Here is a 20,824-nt window from a genome sequence, read left to right on the forward strand (position 1 = left end):
GGCAGGAGGGGTGGAGGGGGTAGGAGGGGCGGTGGGGCCTGGGGCTGGGCTGGGGCAGGGCTGGGCTCAGTGGTGAAGCGCTTACACAGCCAGGAGCAGGGCCCTGGGTTCCACCTCAGCACCAAAACCCAAGACAAACCTTAAACCTACCATCTCAGGGTTTCTATCAGAATTTCAAATAATGTTCTACCCTGAAATGATACTGGTTAATGATAGTTTCTTCATTAAAAACGAAGACATCTTTTACTTGAGTATATCAAACTATAAATGTGGCTTCAGAGCTGATACGTGGCCAAATTGAAGAAAACACTGTGTGCTTTCCACAGTGACTTTTGGCCTCGCCCCGCCAGCACCCAGAGGCACGCGCCTTCCGACTGCCCAGGAGTTAAAAAGATGATGGCTCTAGAGCGGGAGGAATGTGGGCAAAGGTTGGGGTGGATGTCACACCTGGACCAGGGGACAGCTCAGGCATGATGACCTCAGGCAGAGGAGCCCCTGCAGGGCAGGACCCACCAGCACTGTGCACAGAACCGACCAAGGTGTGTGCAAAGCCATCTTTGGGTACCACAACCTGGCACAGCCAGACACATGGCACAGCCAGACGCACGCAAGGAAACAGGCCTACGAGGGCCTCAGGCTGCATGTATAAGGGGACAGCTAAACAACAAAACTGGATGCCAATCAATACAGATTCGCCCAAGCCAGCCCCAGAACAGGGGTGGGTCCCAGGAAGCGAACCCAAAGCTGGAGTCTGAGTCAGGGACACCTTGGGGACAGACCTTCAGATGCACCCTCTGAAGCATCTGCCTCTGCCTCCCGGTACTTGAAAAGGAAAAGGGAGGGTCACTGATGCACAGCTCCGAGAGTCGGGCATACACAGTGCATTCCAGATGGCACCTGGGGCCTTGTGCTCAGAGCAGAGGCACCGCCACACAAGGCTGCGTGGGCCCAGGGAGGGGCACAATGTGCAGCTGCAACCCCACCTACTCCAGAGCCTCATCCCGCCAGGGCTCATCGCCTCGCCCGACAGGGTCCAGCAAAGGGCGAGTCCACCAGCCCCCATCCCGTGCCTCGCCTGGGATGCCCCAGCCGTCCACTTGCAGTGTTCCCCGCTGCCCCAGAGCCCACCCAAAGGATCCTGCACAGAAAGCAACCAACACGTGGGTTGTGAAGATTTCCAGAAAAACAATTCTGATCCCCTCCAGGGCCTGTTTCTCCTGAGAACGGGAGAAGCAGCAGCGGCAGGACCGGAAGACGGTGCAGTGGTACCAGCCATGGCCTTCACTTGTCCCCCAAGATCCCAAGTCACCTGGGCAAGATGGGCCAGGGGATAGACGCCCTCGGGGACAACGCCCTCGGGGACAGCTCTCCCACACAGGCCTCACCCCCAAGTGGCAAAGGCAGGCGGCTCCAGGAGCCTGCTCGGCCTGCAAGGCTCCACCAGGCGGCTTAGCGCCAAGTCCCAAATCCCTGAGCTTCTTGGCTCAGTCCGTGCATTCTCCTTCCAGAAATGCTGAGGTTAAATGCATTACGACACAGGGGCAGGAAGACCCAGGGCTCCCACGAATGATGGTTTCTTCATTTAGAAAATATGACTGACAGGACTGGCGGGGTTCCCAGGATCCAAGAAGTTGAGCTCCAGCCTCAAGCTCAACTGGCCCCGCTTAGAAGTGACAACACCCACCCACCAAGTCCACATCAGCCACCAGGACACACAATAAAGCTCACAGTCCTGCACCACAAAGAGAAAGCACAGACCTCACCCACCACTGGAACATTGCAGAAACAAACACTGGCATTTAAACTCCTCTAAAAAGATCAAATTAGCATATTCTCCCCTTCAGTGTGAAGTTCTCATAAACTTGACTCAATCTGCCCTTGTTTAAAAACCTTACAAAAGATGTATTTAAATGCTTGAAAAAATTAACTTTATGTTCTATGCACAGATAAATTTCTCTTACTGTACAGCTAATAGGGTTATATCCTTTGTTTAAAAAATATTTTCTCTACTAATGACACATGGCGTGTAGTCTACGTAAATGGTCTCGCATCCTTCTTGGACCGGGTCCTAGGTTGACACGCAGTTAGAGACACCTCACCAAGCGGCTCCTGCGCGCACGGTGTTTATTGAGACTGCTTGGGGGCTGCTGCTGCTGCTCTTCTCCTCCTCTTCTGTCTTCTGGCCGGCGGACCCAGCCGGCCGGCTGACCTTCACTTGTCCTTGGAGCGGTCCAGGCTCTCCAGCACCCTGTTGAGGCGGATGTTGAGCAGTCTGACCTGGTTCTCCAGGTGCTCAAGCTTCTCCTCCACACTGGGGCCCGGGCTGCTGCGCCAGTAGAAGCCCATGGGCCCGGTCATGAAGTACACGGCCACCACAAGGCAGAGCGGCAGCACGGCGCTCTCGGGCTCGCCCTCGTACTTGTGCAGGATGTACACGCAGGACATGGAGAACAGGAGGACCCGCACCACCCAGAAGAAGCGGCCGAACACCAGGTGCAGGATGCTGAAGGTGAAGCCCAGGGTCAGGGACAAGAACCAGTAGGCCAGGAGGACGACGCCCACCAGCAGCAGGGCTCGCGCAGGGCTGTTGGCCACAGAGGCTGGGCTGAAGTACTGGGAGAGGCTGGAGACTGTGAACAGAGCACAGGACAGGCCAGTTAGTCCCCGGGCCAGGGCTTCAAAGGCGCCTGCGACACACCAAACACCCGCGGTGAGTCACGCCCTGGCCTCAACACTAAGCCCTGTGGGAAGACACAGGAGAGCCCTCCTGGGACCTCCTGCAAGGTACAGGCCTAAACACCTCCCGGGGGCACGCAGCTCAGTGGTGGGGCACGCAGCTCAGTGGTGCAGCACTTGCCTAGCGCGGACGAGGCCCTGGGTTCCATCCCTGTGCTGCAAAAAAAAGAGAAAGAAAATGGCATTAAAATGCCTTAACACTGGGCAGAGCCTATTAGTCGTCCTTCAATTTCCACCCTAGGCTGGTGCACAGCTGCCTAAGATAGAGACTTCCCAGCCTTCTTTACAGCTCTGTAACTAAGTTTCTTGCCAAGAGGAGGTAAATGGAAACTTCAAGAAGTTTTCTACAAAAGGAGCAGACAGGTGCCCTTTACCACCTCCTCTCTCTACCTGATGGAATGGATTCAATGGCTAGAGCTGGAGAAGCCATCTTGGTGCCTGAAGAAAAGGAAGTTGCCTATGGAAGGGACAAAAAAATAGAAGGTGTGGTGGCCTGAGGCGCAGCAGAGCCACCATACCTCCTGACCACCTATTTGTGAATGTCATGCACAAGATGGAAACACACCATCTTGGCTAGGCCACTGTGATTGAAGCCTCTGTTCCTCTGGGCCTGTGACTTACATGTGGGGTTCCTGTAGGAATGGGGTGGAGGCTGGGGCGGGGTCAGGGCAGGGCACTCGTCTAGGCTTGTCTGCCTGGGTGGGACCCTGGGTTCCATCCCCATGCAGGGGGTTGTGGAACGGAGAAATGGGAGCTCTGTGTGCCCAACTCAGATAGAAAGTTGAAAGAAGAGAGGAACATCCCTACTGAGACCGCCTTGGCCAAGCGGCCCTCCAGCGTGCCACCTCTGCCCGTCTCTCCACACTGACTACTTTTCCAGGCTGAATCATTTGGAAAATAGACGCACCGAATCCCACCACACATCTTTCTTTCTTTCTTTCAGAGAGAGAGAGGGAGAGGGAGGGAGGGGGAGAGAGAGAGGGAAAGAGAATTATTTTTTAATATTTATTTTTTAGTTTTCGGGGGACACAACATCTTTGTTTGTATGTGGTGCTGAGGATCGAACCTGGGCCGCATGCATGCCAGGCGAGCGCACTACCACTTGAGCCACATCCCCAGCCCCTACCACAACACATCTCTCAATACAGTCATGGTCCTCCCCAAAGCCACAAAGCTGAGGTGACTCCAGGGTATGGCTCTGATTTCCCAGTTACCCAGGAACACATCTAGAGCTGCTTCCTCCCTGCCCCACAGGGCCACTACTCTGGCCCCCTCTAACCCAGGAGTGCCATGGCCGTGGCCCTTGGTCATCTCTGCAGGCCAGTCTCCCCAGAGGTCTGCACTCTGGCGCCGCCTGCTACTGCACGGAGCAGCTGACCACGCCCACGGCAGTCCTCTCCAAGGCCTCTCCCCCACGGCAGCCACCCTGAGGCTCGAGGGGGCCTCAGAGCTCCAGGGAAAACAGGACACCACACCGCCAACCCTGCCCAGGACATGGACTCGGCAGGGCTGTGCCAGGTCTGCACTGGTCCAGGGTGAGGCTGCTGCTGCTGCCGATCTAAGGGTCACACCCTGGGGTCCTGCAGCTTAGGTGCAATAAGCTCCATGTGTCTGGGGATGGGGGTGGAGTATGTGGGGACATGCTGGAGCAGCCATCAGGACCCTGAGCAAGAGTGAGCGAGGGCCTCAGACCCGGGGCCCCCGTCTCTGATGCCCCTGCAAACGATCAGATCACCGCCCAGTGCAGGGCTCAGGCCCAGAGCCCACTCCCATGAACAGAAGCCCAACTGAACATGGGGGCCACCAGGACTCCCTGAAAGCCACAGTCCTCCACAGGAGCCTTCCTGGGCACCGCCTGGCCCTCAACTGCACATGGCCTTGGCCCTGGAGCCAACCCTCACACCAAACCCCACGGAGGAGGAGTCTCCGCAACTCCGGAAGCCCCTGCCCGGCCCTCTGCCCTCAGCAGCAGACCTCAGGAACCTCTGCTCACGTGGCCACCCAGCACCACCCACCAGGAGAAACTAGAACTTGGTTAGCAACTTGTTGGTGACAGCTAAGCCTTGATGAGATTCACTCACTTCCTAGCAACGATGCGCCATTGCAGGTGCTGGGTTCATGTCTCCTCCACAGTCTGCACTGAAATCCAGACCCTGAGTATGACGGCCACAGGAAGTTCTAGAGGTGACTGACCACGATGGGGCTGACTCTTCCCTCATGGAAGAGTCCCCAGGAAGCTGTCCAACCCCGTCCACCACGCGAGGACACAGGGAGAAGACGCTATCCGTGACAAAAAGGCCTTCACCAGATACCAAATCTGCGGGTGCCCTGGCCTTGGATTTCCCAGCCTCCAGAACTGTGGGCATCAGGCTGTAGTCCCCCCAGCTTAGGGGACGTTCTCATCGCACCCATGATTAAGACGACAGGCAAACTCAGGCGCCTTGCAGAACCGACAGCAGAGAGCGGGGGCACTCTCCTGCACCCCCAGGTCTCCCCACAGCCGGCCTGTGGGAAGAGCCCAGCCCCTCACAGAAGGCCAGCCACGCAAGCCCAGCACCCATAGAAAGAGCAAACAAACAGGCAGGACCAAGGTGCACAGGATGTTTAGGCCCAAACGATCGATACAAAAAAAATTACTCAAGTATGTGTTCAACCCAGAGGTGTCACTGGGAAAGGGAGCGATTCCTTGGAAGGGGCTCAAAGACCCTCCTGGCATCCCTCAGGGCTTACTTTGAGAACCACTGGACCAGACTACAGGTCCAAAGCCACATAACACGTGCCATGCTACCAAAAGACTACGGCAGGTGATCAGCAGATACAGACATCCGCAGAGGCTGGGTGTGGCTCAGTGGCACAAGCTTGCCTAGCATGCTCAAGGGCCTGATTCCATCCCCAGGACCCCCTGGTCACCTGCAGCCAACACGGCCACCCTACCCTCTACACCCCCGAGCTGCAGCAGGAACAATCATGTCAACCAAGGGATGCGCTCAGAGGCAAACTCTCAGGGACATGATGGTGCACACCTGTAATCCCAGCAGCTCAGGAGGTTGGGGCAGGAGGACCATGGGTTCAAAGCCAGCCTCAGCAACTTAGAGAAGCCTTAAGCAACTCCACGAGACCCTTTCTCTAAATAAAAAATAAAAAAAGGTTGGGAATGTGGCTCAATGGTTGAGTTTCCCCCAACCTCAATCCCCAGTACCAAAAACAACAACAAACCCTAAAAGAGGCCACCTCACTCCTAGCTCTTCCAACCCCCGACAGAACACCAGGACCTGTGATCCAGCCAGAGCCCAGGGATACTGGACTGGCTTTCTAGAGCTGACACAACCAAGTGACAAACCCAGGGGCTTAAAGCAACTGACGCCAGTTCCCCATAATTTGGAGGCCAAAGATCTGAGCTGATGCTCAGCGGGAGGGCAGGACCCCTCCTGGCTTCTGTGCTTGCTGGCAAGCATCGTGAGCTGCCCCCGCTGCGTCTCACATGGCTTTCCCCCGGGGTCTGCCCATCGTCTATGCCCCTCTCCCATGAGCTGTGCCCAGAGAGCCAATCCAGACCAGATTCCAAGACCTGGCTCGGGTCGAGCACCCTCATCCAAGATGCCTGGGACCAGAAGCGTTTTGGATCAGTTTTTTTCAGATTTTGGAACAGGTGTGCAGATTTCACCAAGCTGAGCACCCCTAGTCCATGTACCCTAGATCTAAAATGCTCCAAAACATGAGACGATTTTAATGTTATATTGGTGATTAAAAGTTTCAGATCTCAGGGGCTGGGGTGTGGCTCAGTAGACAAGTGTGTGCTTAGCACACAAGACACCTAGGTTCCACCCCAAGCCTTCAAAAGAGGGGGAAAAGAAAAAAGGTTCAGATTTCAAAACATGACTTTGAACTTTCTGTATGGGGTGCTCAGCCTGTACCTGAAAAATGTGTGATTTCTATGCTGATTACAAGTTGAGAAGGTGACATTCTGACTCTATTAATAAAAATACCTTCTCAAAACTAATTTCACCATTTTTTTTTTAATCCTTTACTAATCAGAACTTTCTTGCAGTGCTACGGATTGAACCCAGGGGTGCTTGACTTCTGAGCTGCACCCCAGCCCTTTTTATTTTTTAATTTGAGACAGGGTCTTGCTGAGTTGCTGAGCTGGCCTGGAACTTGTGATCCTCCTGCCTCAGCCTCCCGAGTTGCTAGGGTCATAGACATCCGCCACCACCTGGAAAACTGAATGCCGTGTTTGCTCCTTTTGGACTGCTCTGGGCCACCCCCCTGAAAAACTATGAAGGAAACCAGCCGACCGTGCTCAGAAGCCCTTGGTCCAGCGCGTTCACCTCCGGCCCACAGTTTCCAGGGAGCATTCTGTGCACGGAGACCTTTTTGCCCCACGGCCTCCTAGGGCCTCCCAGTACCCTGAGGTTTGTGAGTGGAGCAGAAAGGACAAAGCCGGAACTTGGGGAAGCCTCTGCAGGTGGCTGCTCTGGTGCTCGGCCATGGCCAGGGGCATGCTCCCACACTGTAGGTCTTACAGGTTCTTCTCCAGGGCTCCCTGACTGGGAGGGAAGGCCCAGAGGCTGACCTCCAGGCAGCATAGCGAGGACTCCTGCAGCATTGCACGCGATTGCTGCGTCTGGGGCTGTGTTGGCTCAGCCAGGCCCCAGGGGCTGAGCACTGCACGGCATCCTCAGGAGGCCCGTGCTGCCTGGCTCCCTGATGGAGCAGCGAGGCGGCCTCCTGGAGGCTGGGGACTGATGGCAGAGCGTGACCAGCGCACCCCCGAGCAGTGCCAGGGCTCTGTGAGCTCCCGGGTCTGAAATCAGAGCTGTGCTCCCTGTGCCCACCTGGTGACAGCTTGGGCTGCCTCACCCATCTCCTGTCCTGGATGTGTCTGCACCCAAACTTCCCACTTCTTATGGGACAACTGTCGAAACAGCGAGGGCCACGCGAATCCGAGGTGACCTTCCCAAAGCTTGCTCACATCTGTACAGACCTGTTCCCAAACAAGGGCCCACTCACACGTCCCAGGGACACAAGGCCACCCTGACTGGCAAGGCCACCCCGACTGGCGAGGCCACAGGACTGACAGTCTTCTTGCCCTTAGTATAAACAGAAGGCCCCTCTGTGCCAGGCAGAGCCAGCAGGTGGGCAGGACACAGGCCAGGCTGAACACGCCCAGGGCAGTCCCCGGGGAACATCCGAGTTAGAGTTTGCATGTAGGGCATCCCTTGCTCCCGTCCCTGCAGCAAGGTCTAGAGGTGAAGTGATCATGAGCGCTGTGGGGTGATCAGTCCATCCTGGTGGGACAGCTGGGTGGGCAGGGACTTCGGTGGGAGGGCAGGGACTTCGGTGGGAGGGCCGGGAGCTGGGCCACGGGGGTCCCCTGGACGGCTGCATCTTCCCCGAGCCCCTTCCCACCCTCCGCTTCCCGGCCACTGCAAGGTGAGCAGTGTTCCCACTGCCATTCCACCAGGTGTTCTGCCCCCCTGGGCCCACAGCTATGGAGTCAGCCCACCAGGGGCTAAACTCCTAAAACCAGGAGCCCAGAGTGAGCTTTCCCCTGTCAGCCGCTCCTGTCAGGTGTCTTGGTCACAGCAATGACAGCTAACTGGTGCGGCCTGCTTGCCTGCTAGAAGCCCGGCCTTTGGTACGAGTGGGCAGTGTCCATGTGACCAGCCCCATACAGACCCGGGTGCTGACCGTCTAATGGGGCCACTGGAAGAGCACAGCTTACGCAGCCTCAGGTGCACAACCCACAACTGAGGGGTCAGTTTGTCCTGACTGAGTCAAGGGGGCTCCAGAAGCCAGCATTTGCTGGGCTCCCCGGCAGCTTCTCTCTCTAGACGTGCTTGGTGTCCTTTGGCTCTAGTAGAACAAGCTGTGAGGATACTGCTAGGTGGAGTCCTGCAGCTCTCCTGGTGACCACCCACCCCGGAGGCGACCGCAGACTCCTGATGGAGTGAGAGGCCATAGCAGGGCCATGTGGCAGAGGTGGGAAGAGGGCCTGCCCAGGGACCCCCCAGATGGCCCACTGCCCAGGGCCTGCGTCCCCAGGATGGCCGGGAGCCGGCACCCTGCAGGCGAGCTGGGAAGAGCTGGACAGAGGCTTCATGCTGACGCAGGGGACACCATGGGAGACCTCAAGTGGGAGAAGGGCATATGCTCTGGGCATAAAAGCCAGCATGTAGTAGGGCCGTGCCCAGGCCAGCTCCTGAAGCCGTTGGATGAACACTGAAGGCTTTGCCACCCACCCTGCCCTGGGGAGAGGGGGACAGTCACCCAGGAAGGAAGGCACAAGGGTGGGGCGGCCAGACACAGAGCCCCTCACCACCTTGCCCTGCCACCAGCCAACCCTAATACTGAAATCCTCGCCAGAGGGCAGCAAGGGCCGGAAGTGCCCCAGACCCTCCTCCTGGCTGAGAGTGACTGGCACTGCTCAGGTGAACCGCGCGGCACCTCGGCCCAGCAGGCCGTTGGCCACCCGCACTCCCGCTGGCTGCGGCAACACGGCCCTGCCCCTGCCCCGCAGCACAGGGCAAATCCAGGTGCTGTGGTGGTGCAGGAGCCTCCTGGGCCCAACTCCCAGCCATGACCTTGCCCCTGGACTCAACAACCCCAGCAGCTGCACCCCAGCAGGCCCGGGGGTCCCCACGACCCCGCAGGTGTCCTGATGATTCTGTGAGTGCCTGATTTTCCATGAAATCTCCCTCCCTAAACAATTAGCTTTTTTTTTTTTTTTTTTTAATGGATCCCAGCAAACCAGGTCTCTCTGATTTGCCTGGGAACTCCCCAGAGGGCATGACCCCCTCATGCCTCGTCCCATAGGGTGCCTGGGAGGTGAAGGTCTTGATGGTCACTCACATGCACAGCTGCTGAAATGAGAAGATTCACTAGCAATGTCGGTTCTCCGCCTTCAACTTTCCCACGCCAGGCTGACAACGCACTCAGGGTTGACACGGCACCACTGGGCCACATTAAGACAGCCCTCACCTGAGTGTCCCCCACACCTACCATCAAGTCCAAGGACATCCAGGAGCTCCATCCAGACTTTCCACAAGGTCTCCACGAACATGTCCACTCCCAGCACGAACCTCTCAGTCAGCCGGGTCAAAAACTGCAGAAACAAGAAAATGGTCTCTATGAAGTTGGCCATGGCACCACCATCGTCCTAATCTGGTCAAGAAGTGAGTGCTGAGCTCAGGAGATGACACCTCCACAGGAGGGTGAGCCACCCAGATGGAATGAGAGTGGTTGAGAAGCCCAGGGAAGAACTTGAACTTGGCGTGAGTGGACAGCAGGTCAACTGCTGAGCAGGATCTGGCAACACGCAGCTTCTCCCTTCCAAGGCCAAGAGGCATTTCTAGGGGATGAAGCCTCAAAGCAGCAGCACTGTGACTGCCATTGCTCCAGCAGTCCTGCTTACTCTTGGCCAGGTCTCTGCTCCTTTGCCTGGTTTTTCACTTCTAAAGAGTGGGAGTTTCTGGGGCTGGGGTGGTGGCCCAGCAGAAGAGCGCTCGCCTAGCACGTGCGAGAGGCCCTGGGTTTGATCCTTAGCACCACATAAAAATCAATAAATAAAATGAAGGTAAAAATACATAAAATGAGAGTTTCTGTCCCAAACCTAGTTCACCTGGAGGTTGGCCCTCCGAGGGAGTAACTCTGACATCAAGAGGACAGATTCTTTAAACTCCAGCATGACAGCTTCCTGGGAGCAATCCTCCCACCTCAGCCTCCCAAGTAGCTGGGATTACAGGCACCAGCGGGCACAAGGTGTGGCTTAACTACAGTACTTTAAGTTCTGGAAAGACTAGGAGAGAGGGGTGGGGTTAGATCATCAGCCAGGAGAGCACAACCTTCGGTCAAGTGAGCTCGGCCTCACTTGGGCAGCCACGGGATACCTTACAGATTTCTAGGTCCCCGGGCTTCAGGGCTCCAGCTGCCAGGTGAGGACTAGCACCCACCTCGCCTGGTTGCGGCGAGCACAGGGTCAATGGTCAGAACTCCCGCTAACACCCAACATTCCAACAGAAGCCCTGACCCCAAAATGTCCTGTGAGGCCGTCCATCTCTCAGCCTTGAGAGACGGCCCAGCTTCTCAGCACACAGCACTGTTAAGTGATGCTTGACACACAGTAAACGTCAACCAAGATTGTCCACTCTAAAAAAGAAACTGTCTAGCGGTAAGCACCTGGCCGTCTGTCCCAGGACCACATGGACGCCCACCAACAGCAGATGAACAGTGTCCCACATCTGACGATGGGTTACCCCAGGGCCGGGAGGAAGGAATGAAGCACTGATTCACACCACATGGGGGACCCTCAAGAAGTCACACCAAAGCAGCAGGCACAAGGCCACACGCAGTAAGACTATCCGCGCACCAGGAACCTAGAACAGGCAGATCCAGAGGCTGGACACGGCTGCCAGGGGCTGTGGGGAGAGAGCTGAAACTCAAGAGGGCCTGAACCCAGCTCCGACTTTCCCATCATCCCCATGAGCAGCACCCATTCCCCTCCACCCAACCTAGGCGGCCCTACTCTGCTGTCCTGTGCAGGACTGCCCTGCCCTGCCCACTGCACACGAGTGTCCCCACAGCAGCGCTTCCTGCAGGCCGACCTGTCACTAGAGACCATGTGGCAGGCTCACCCTCGCAGCAGCAAAGCCCATAGCAAAGCCCACAGCACAGCCGAGGGGCACCCTTCCCTCGGGGTGCCAGACAGTGCTTCACCCACAGGGGACCACAACGGGCCATGCTGGGCCATCTGCAGCGATTCTGACGACTCATTCAAATGGGGGGGAACAAGAGGCTTTTGTGAGGAAAGGTGGCAGACCCCTCGGTGTCACTAAGTGTCCCAGCAGCAGGCACCATGGGGACAAAGGGCATTGCTGCTCACACCACTGAGCCTGCTGGCCTCAGTTTTCCCAGCTGGAAAATGGGCCGGGAGGATCCAACACAGGACCTGCCAAGGCCCCAGCCTGGGGCCTGGTGCTCAGCAAGAGCCGGGAGGTGGCCTCTATCAGACCCCGCCTTGGAGAACACCTCTGGTGCAACCCGAGCCTGCCACAGGTGCTGAACCTGAGGAGCAGGTGGGTCCAAGCAGCACCTGGCAGGGCAGGAAGGCGCGTCCAGGGGAGGACTTTTCCAGGGCGAGAAGCGCCCACCTCCCCTGCGGCAGGGTGGGCGAGAAGACGGACCTGGTGGAGGCCCACCTGGCACTGGGGGGCCCTGTCCCTTCCGCAGGGCTGGCCTGGCTGCTCCCTGGAGGCACCTGGTCTGGATGAGGACAGGTGTGCCAGGGGAGTGAAAAGCCCTCCGCCGTGCCCCCAATTCAGGTATTGAGCCCCTAACTCCAGGGCCACAGGTGTGGCCTCAAAAGGTGACTCTTTGGAGTCGGGGTCCCTTTATAGAGACGATTAAGGTTAAACTAAGGCATTGGTGTGGCCCGAGTCTGGCAGGACTGGTGTCCTTGTAAAGACATGAGGACAAAGGGACAGCCATGCGATCCAGAGAAGATGGTGTGGGGCCCAGGAGGACCCAGCTCCCCGCCACCTCAGTTCCAGCTTCCAACCTGGGGACACGCATCTCTGCTCTCCAGCCTCCCGGTGGGCAGCTCCGGGCGTGGTACCCAGGCAGACAGACTCCAGGGCTGGGGCCTCAGGAAGCCCCGGGTCTGGAAGCAGATCCATCAGAGACCCAAAGGGCCAAACTGAGCCCAGCCCCTAGCTCTGCTGGCCCAGGGGACAGGTTAAAGGAGAGGGAAGGCATGTGGGCAGGGGACCAGCTTCAGAGCCTGGCGCAGCACACCTGCTACCAACCAGACCAGACTCTCAGCCAAACAAAACAGTATTACAGCCAAGCGGAGGGCAGTAATCCCAGCCACCCGGGAGGGAGGCTGAGGCAGGAGGATCGAAAGCTCAAGGCCAAAAACAAGGCTGGAGGTGCACCCAGTGGCAGAGCCCTTGCCGGGCACATGGGGCGGGGGCTGGGTCCAACCCCAGCACCACAAATTCAAAAAGATTTAAGGGGGCTGGGGCTGGGGCTCAGCAGTAGAGCACTCGCCCAGCAAGTGGGAGGCACTGGGTTCGATCCTCAGCACCACAAAAAAAATAAATAAAATAAAGGTATAGTGTCCATCTACAACTAAAACACATTAAGCACAAAGACTTAAAGACCATATCGATCACATACACAAAGATTTTGTTTGCATTCTAATTCAAAGACTTTGTAAAAACCCTGTACTTCAGGGAAATCAGAAATGGATTTGGGGCTGGGGATGTGGCTCAAGCGGTAGCGCGCTCGCCTGGCATGCATGCGGCCCGGGTTCGATCCTCAGCACCACATACAAACAAAGATGTTGTGTCCTCAGAAAACTGAAAAATAAATATTAAAAATTAAAAAATATATATATAAAAAAAGAAATGGATTTGGGTTAGGCAACAGGAACAGTTCTGAGCTGTGACAATGGTATCAGGGTGACGAATTTTACAAAAATTCACTGAAGACACAGATGGAAATACTTAAGATGACCTCGTCACTGTGTCTTGTGCTCTCTTTAAAATACTATTCCAGGCCCCCCCCCCCGAAAAAAAAACCACCACAGGGGCTCTAACAGCAACAGAGCACTTGCCACCCTGGTGGTGCGAGGTCTTGGGTTCGGTCCATAGTACTGCAAAAAAAAAAAAAATTTAAGCAGAGGCTGGATGTCCCCAGAGTGGCAGGAAGGGCGGGGGATGGTGCCCAGGTACAGGCTGCTCTCCTCCCTACCTTTGCCTACGCTGGACAATTATCAAAACAAAAAGTTGAAACAAGGGTCGGGGGTGTGAATTCCGAGGCCCCCACCAAGGGAGGGCCAAGGCCACTCGCACCAGGCTCCTCAGCCCCCTCTGGCGCAGGGAGAGCAAGGCCACGCAGACAGTGGCCTTCCCATCCCATCTCCCTCCACCCCAGCACACGCAAACTGGCCCAGGGGAAAACCAGGTCAAGTGTCCCCTGGAGCGAGCCAGAGAGGGGTGAGATTCTCTGAGTGAGAGGTTTCCCAGGCATCTGAGGACTCACCCACAGAGGCCTGGGACTCCAGAGCCCAGGAGGCTGAGCCAGGAGGAGGGCAGCTTAGCAAGGCCCTAAGCAACTTAGCGAGACCCTGTCTCACAATAAAATAAAATAGCTGGAGGGCTGGGATTGAGTGGCAGAGCGCTTGTGAGACACTGGGTTCAAGTCTCAGCACCACATAAAAATAAAATAAGTAAAATAAAGGTCCATCAAAAACTTTAAAAAAAGGAGCTGAGGTTGTAGTTCAGTGGTAGCACGCTTGCCTAGCATGTGTGACGCACTGGGTTCGATTCTCAGCACCATATACAAATAAATAAAATAAAGGTCCATCAAAAAACTAAAAAATATTAAAAAAAATTTTCAAAAAAAAAAGGGCTTGGGACATGGCTCAGTGTAACAAGACCCTGTACTGAGGGGGGGGGGGGCAGTGGTGGCAGGAAGGAAAGATGGTGAGATAAACATAAATGGAGGGACATACATGTAGAACAGGAATGGCAGAGAAAGGGTGGTATAAGCTGAGGGGCTGCCCTGCCTCAACCAAGTGACCCAGACCCACACTAACAGGCAGAGGAGGGGCACAAATGGACACTGTGTGCCCTGAGAAGCTATAGATACACCCTCTGTAGAACTCTCGCCATAGACATTGGCCCCAAGCCTGACCCCAACGAGGCAATTCAGTTTGACTTCTTTTTTGCACAGGGGATTGAGTCCAGAGGTGCCTGACCACTGAGCCCCTGGGATTACAGGCATGCACCCCAGTGCCCAGCCAGGCTGACATTTCCAGAGGCAGCCAGTCTGTCCAAACCACAGCGGCCCTCCCCTACCAGGATGGCTAGGATCCAAAGGCAGACAGTTGCAAGTGTCGACAAGAACTTGGACGGAGCCTCCTAGGTGGCTGGTGGGAGTGCAAACAGAAGGTCACCTGGGAGCCGGCAACGGCACTCCTACGTGAACATCCTAGGACCCTGGAAACACGCCACCCAAAAATACTGCACATGAACGATCATGGCATCATCAGCGACACAATAAATGACAACCCAGTGTGTCCACCGGTGGATGGATAGATGCACTGCCACAGCAGGAAGGAGGGTCTGACCCGTGCCAGGCATGAAGCTGAAGCCACCAAGAGTGAAAGACGCCGTTACACCGTTAGAAGGACCACGTACACGCCCCTGCCTGCGTCGGATGCAGAACCCACAGACAGCAAATCGGGGGGGCGCCAGGGACGTGAGGAGTGACTATGAAGGGCAGGGGGATCTTCTGGGGCAATGTCTGCATCAAGCTATAACACACTAAGAACCACCAAATTTTCAGTGAATTAAACTGAAATTAACTGCTCTATAAAGCTACAGTCCTCCAATGCGTACAACTGGTCTGTGGTTTTCAAAAATATCAATGTCCTAAAGCCCCTCCTGCAAAGCAGACACCCTTAGACCAAGGTTAGACCAAGAGGCATGAAAGCCAAATGCAATAGCAGTCCTTGGGGTGAGAAGTGGGGTTGGACTCGGGGCGCTTAACCGCTGAGCCACGTCCCAGCAGACAGACAGGCTCTGGCCAAGTTGCTTAAATTGCCGAGGCTGGCTTTGAACTTGCAAGTGGTGACCTTGGAGGAGCTCCAAGGGACTTCCAGGGGATGGAACAACCAATTATATATTTTTTTAGTTGTTGATGGCCTCCCCAATTGCTGGGATTACAGGCGTGTGCCGTGGCACCCAGCTCACTTAGATTTTCTGTTTTTTAAAGTTACAAAGGAATTTGAATATGGACTGTATTTTTTAAATTATTCTGATACTAAATGGAAGTTCCTGGGTGGCGCAGCAGCACCGCGGCTCCGCAGGAGAAAGCACGGAGGTTCTCCAGGTTACTCCAAATGGCTTAGCCAAAACTACAGCTTAAAGAGAAAAAAGAAAAACAGGTTTGGGGGAAATGAGAAGTGGCGAGTCCTGGTGAGGAGTTCACAGCGGTTCTTGCTCTGTTCTTTCAACATTTCAGTATTTTTAAATCTTCCCCCCAAATAGAGGCAGCGCTACCTTGAGTGTGGCGTCTTCCTAGGTGCACACAGGACAACTCGCCACCCCCAGGACGTGGGCCCTGTCAATCAACCTCCACAGACCCAGCTCTGGGTGGGAGGAAGAGGACTGCAAAGTGTCAAGCCACTATGGTCAACATGCTTTCTTGCAAAGAGCAAAAAATACCTCTTTACAAACCAACAAACAAAAAAAGACCAAATGCTCAACAGAGAAATGGCACAGAAGGCAAAGGAGGTGCCCAGGAAAAAAAGCACCAAGGGCCTGTGAGGGCCAGGCCGTCTCTCCTGGGCACGACAAAACTCAAGTTTAATGGCACAGTTCACTGAGGAGGTCTGGAAGGAGTCCCTGTGTGTTTAGAGGACAACTTAAGTCACTTCTCTCCATGCTGAAAACAAAAGTGGGTTGGGACTGCCCTTGAAGGACAGGAGCAGGTAAAACTAACTTGGGTCAGTAGTGACCTTGGAGGAGCTCCAAGGGACTTCCAGGGAATGGAACAACCAATTATATATTTTTTTAGTTGTTGATGGGTCTTTATTTTATTCATTTATTTATATGCGATGCTGAGAATTGAACCCAGTGCCTCACACATGCCAGGCAAGCGCTCTACGTAGCACTGAGGCCCAGTCCCAGCACCTTATATTTTAATTCAAAGTTTAAAAAAATGCACAGAGCCTTTGATTCGACAGTCCCATTTCTACCAGTTTACCAATGACCTTGCCTTTGTGCCCGCAGGAGAGCAGGTAGAGACAGACCCTCACTAGGGTCCCTCTGGAGCGTCCCACTAGGGTGGGTTCAATCATGGCACATCTTCAAAATGACTTGGTATCTACAGTTCTTCAAAGAGAACAGAGCTAAGCTTTCTGTGCTGACAAGGTCTGGTCTTCAAAACGTTTGTATTAAACAAAACATGGAAAGCAGCATTCACAGCGCCACCAACAAAACTCAGTGATAGGGAGGATGAGCCCTACCTAGCCTCTGACGGCCCCTAGGAAAGCAGGCAGGAGAGGGGGTGAGGCCAGGAGACACATTTTTTAAATCCTCAATTATTTGAAATTATACTCCATGCAACTACGGCCAAGGAGCTGGGGGAAGAAAGCAGTTTCTCAGGTCGGCACGCAGAATGCTCCCCCCCATCAATCCAGGTAGGCTCTCCACCTGTGCTCCAGAGATCCAGACAGACTGCACACTGAACCACCTTTGAGCCTTGCCCGTGTCCAGTCCTGTCCCATCCCGTCCCAGCCCAGCCCAGCCCAGCCCTGCCCAGGCGTCTACCCACACAGAACCTGTGCTCCTTCCTCCCAACCTGCCAGTGGGACACCTACACCCCCACCACCTTCCCTGGGCTCATTCCTCAAGCTCTTGAACACCTTTCAGGTACCAGGGAGTCTAGTTCATCTGACCCGAGACCTGCAGGACCGGGCTGGCTCTCCTTGGTCACCCTGCCCTGCCCATGCCAAGCCTGTTCTGCAGCAGAGCCTGGGCTCTTGCTGTCCCTCTGCCGGGGACACTCTTCCCCTGCCTGCTCCCTCTCATTCAAGGCCAGCCCCATTTCAGTTACTTTCAATTCTGCAGAGGTCGTGAGCTGGCCACTGACAGGGTGCCAACACGACTCCGCTGGATTGTGGGCAACAGAGTCACCCTCTTAGGCCGCAGCCTCCTCATCTGTGACAGAAACAACAACAGATCCTCTCTCAGGGCAGCGTCAGGCATGCTGAGCCTAAGCAAAGGTCACCCTCAATACCACGACAGCCATTTTACTTCCTTGTGGCTGCCACCCGACAAAAGTCCCCCAAGAAGGATTATTTGGTCTGGCTTGTGCTCTGCATAGGTAGATGCTGTGCTTTTCAAAACTGCAGTAAAATACATCTAACTGGAAATTAATATGTCTAACTATAAAATAATATACCAATCTGTAAGATCATACATCTAACTATAAATTCACCATTTTAAGCTTTTTTTTTTTTCTTTTGCTTCTAGGGATGGAATGCAGGGCTCTCTAACACTGAGCTACGAGCCTAGCCCCCCTCTATTTATTTATAGTTGTAGATGGACACAACACTTGTATTTTTATTTATTTTTATGCGTTGCGGAGGCTTGAACCCAGTGCCTCACACATGCCAGACAAGTGCTCCACCACTGAGCCCCAGCCCCAGCCCCCTTTATATATATTACTTTATTTTGAGAAAGGGTCTCACAGGCCTGCACCCCCTCGCCACACGGCTCATTTTAACATGTACAATTCAGAGGTACTAAGCATACCCAGTATGTGGCAGAGGCCACCACTATCTATTCCCGACTTTCATCACCGGAGGTGACCCCAGTCCCCTACCCCAGACCCATGCATGACTAGTCACCTTTGTCTCTCTGGAGCTTCCTGTTCTGAATGGTTCATATGAACAATACCAGGGGCCACGGGGCCCTGCCTGTCCCTCTGGCTTCTGCTGGCTTCTGTGACTGCTTCCGAGGCCCCTCCTTCCCTTCCTATGGCGAAGCCACATCCCGCTACATGGCCAGGCCACGTTCTGTCCACCCCAACTCAGCAGAGAGATATTTGGGATATTTCCACTTTCTGGTTATTATGAAAAGTGCTACACACACTGGGTTTTGATAACTGTCATTTATTTACTTACGTACTTGGATGCTGGGGATTGCACCCTGTGTATGGTATTTGCTCTAACATGGGGTTACACCCCCAGCCCTTAATCATTTTTGAAAGAATGAAGGAACATCCATCTACTCAAACTTCCACCTACTGCAGCACACACCACCTCCTACCAGACAAATCCTTTTCATATGCAAATATTCCCTCCCATTGATCTAGCAATTATCCAGTGCCAGGTACTGTGACAACCTAACCTGTCACTTTCAACATTCCAATTTACCTCCTCTGCACAAATGAGAAACAGGTAAAGCAACTGGTCCAAGGTCACAGAGCTGGCAAGAGGCAGAGGCTGACATCCAAACCTAGGCCTGTTGAATAGCAAGGCCCGTGATGCCAACGGGGGTGGGTTTATTTCAGACTAGTCCTAGATTAGAATGTGTGGTGTTTCTCTAAACAGCCTCCAACTTCACAACCCACAAGGCAGGTCTGGTTCTAAATAGTATGCCCAGGCACCCTGAAAACTACAGCTGCTAGCGGACCCAGTTTTGCTTTCATTAAAATTAACAAAACAATCTCTCCAGCACCTGGCTGGTCTGGGCCATACACATGTGCAGAATAAGTCAGGTCAGCTACCTGTTGAGGTGGCACACACAGGGGACAGGGAAGGGTCAAGACAGGAGAAGGTGGGAGTGGGGAGGGTAGCTGGGCTTCATGCCCACTTTTTTCTGGGTCCAAGTCCCAGCTCTCTCATGCCCAATTCCCGTCTGTGAAATGAAAAGAGAACCTCACTCATTGAGCTGTTCAAGAATTCAAGAGATGCAGCTCAGTGGTGGAGCATGTGCTTAACAAGGGCCTGGGTTCAGTCTCCAGCACCAAAAATAAGGACTTAAATGACTTCCTCTGTGAAAGCATTTGGCAATTGTCAGGCACCGAAGTGCACACCTGTAATTCCAACAGCAACTACAGAGGCTGAGACATGAGGTTCACAAGTTAAAGACCAGCCTCACCAACTTAGTGAGACACTGTATCAAAATACAAAATAAAAAGGGCCAGGGATGTAGCTCAGTGGTTAAGTGTCCCTGAGTTGCTGGTACATTAAAACAAAACAAAAAAGGTACTTGGCAACTTTTAAGCAGATTTTCAAAGCCTTTAACAGACTTTGTTAGTATGCTCATCATCTCTAATGAAGATAAAACCCTGGTTACCCCAGAAGCTCCAACCACCAGATTCTCAGTCAAAATAAACTAGTTTTATTGATACCCCGCAGGCAGAAACTCTTCAATATTCTGGATTTCAAGCTGACCTTAAGAGTCTTCATAAAAGTGTCAAGTGAGACATGGGGTTCCCTGGGGTTACCCTGCACAAAAGGCAGACTTCTTTTTGACCTAACACAAATGGCTGCTGTCTTCAAAATGGCTGAGCCACACTCCTGCCCAGGTTTGCACTGGGGTGTTCAGCCACACCTCTTCCTCTCTACTGGACACCTAGAGTTCTCTCCCCCAGATGGCTGGTCCTACAGTAGGGAGTCACTGGGCCACAATCTCTGCAAAAGGCGTCCACACACCCAGATAACAAGGAGGGCAGCTGCTGGTCTTCCTCATAAACTAACCTTTAATTTCAAGGAATAATAATGGTGAGCCTGTTGGGCTTCCACTCCATCTCAAGGACCAACTTTGTTTTCTTTTTTAAGCCATGAAGTTTCTCCAGCAGGCCTACAAAAAATGTTGATTTGCGCCCTGATGAGGAAATGCCAAGAGCTGATATCAGCTTAGGGGCAATTCTGGGCCAGCAAAGTACCAGCTATTCATAATCACAACCTCTTAATGAAGGGGTGTCACTGCTCTCCCCATTTAACAGGTAAAGAAACGGAGGCTCAAGTAACTGAAGCCACAGCAGGGCTCCGAGCTACTCGGGAGGATCCCAAGTCCAAGGCTAGTCTGGGCAACTTAGACCCTATCTAAAAATGTCTGAAAATGCTGAAGGGCTCGGGATGTATGTAGCTCGCTGATAGAGCACCCCTTGATTTCATTCCCGATACAATAAAAAATAAAATAAAAGTGAAGCCACTTAACACCAGCTTGAACCCAAACTTCTCGCTACTCCTGAAATCAGGGGGGGCCACGAGCAAAGGCATCGTCCACCCACAGCTGTTTCCGTCGACTTCTCCTTTCTGAGCCCTCGCCGGCGAGCTCCGGCCTAGATGGGGCACTTGTCCCACCCAGCCCGAGGGCCGCGCGGGCGCCCCCTTGGCACCCAGGCCCCTGTCAGCTCCAAAGCAAACCCGGGGCCCGAGGAAGGGCCCGCAGCCGGCAGGTGCGGCCGCGCGGCTCCCTCCCTCTGCCCCGGTCGCGGCAGCTCGGCGGGGCGCGGCGGCGGCGCCTGGCTCACAGGGGCCCATTCAAACTGCGAAGAATGAATG

The 20,824-nt window shown here is 54.4% G+C and overlaps 1 protein-coding gene across 1 annotated transcript in view; it reads left to right on the forward strand.

The window, feature by feature from the left end:
• The first annotated feature begins 4,026 nt into the window (after positions 1–4,026).
• The window catches only part of Dhx37 (DEAH-box helicase 37), a 47,041-nt gene continuing 30,243 nt past the window's right edge, over positions 4,027–20,824 (forward strand). Inside the window, exons 1-3 of the mRNA XM_015502368.2 lie at positions 4,027–4,042; positions 4,168–4,179; positions 4,589–4,598. Coding sequence (XP_015357854.2) covers positions 4,027–4,042; positions 4,168–4,179; positions 4,589–4,598 — 38 coding nt within the window. The remainder of the gene's footprint in view (positions 4,043–4,167; positions 4,180–4,588; positions 4,599–20,824) is intronic.

This window comes from Marmota marmota, unplaced genomic scaffold (genome assembly GCF_001458135.2).
Source record: "Marmota marmota marmota unplaced genomic scaffold, marMar, whole genome shotgun sequence".
Classification (NCBI taxonomy): domain Eukaryota; kingdom Metazoa; phylum Chordata; class Mammalia; order Rodentia; family Sciuridae; genus Marmota; species Marmota marmota.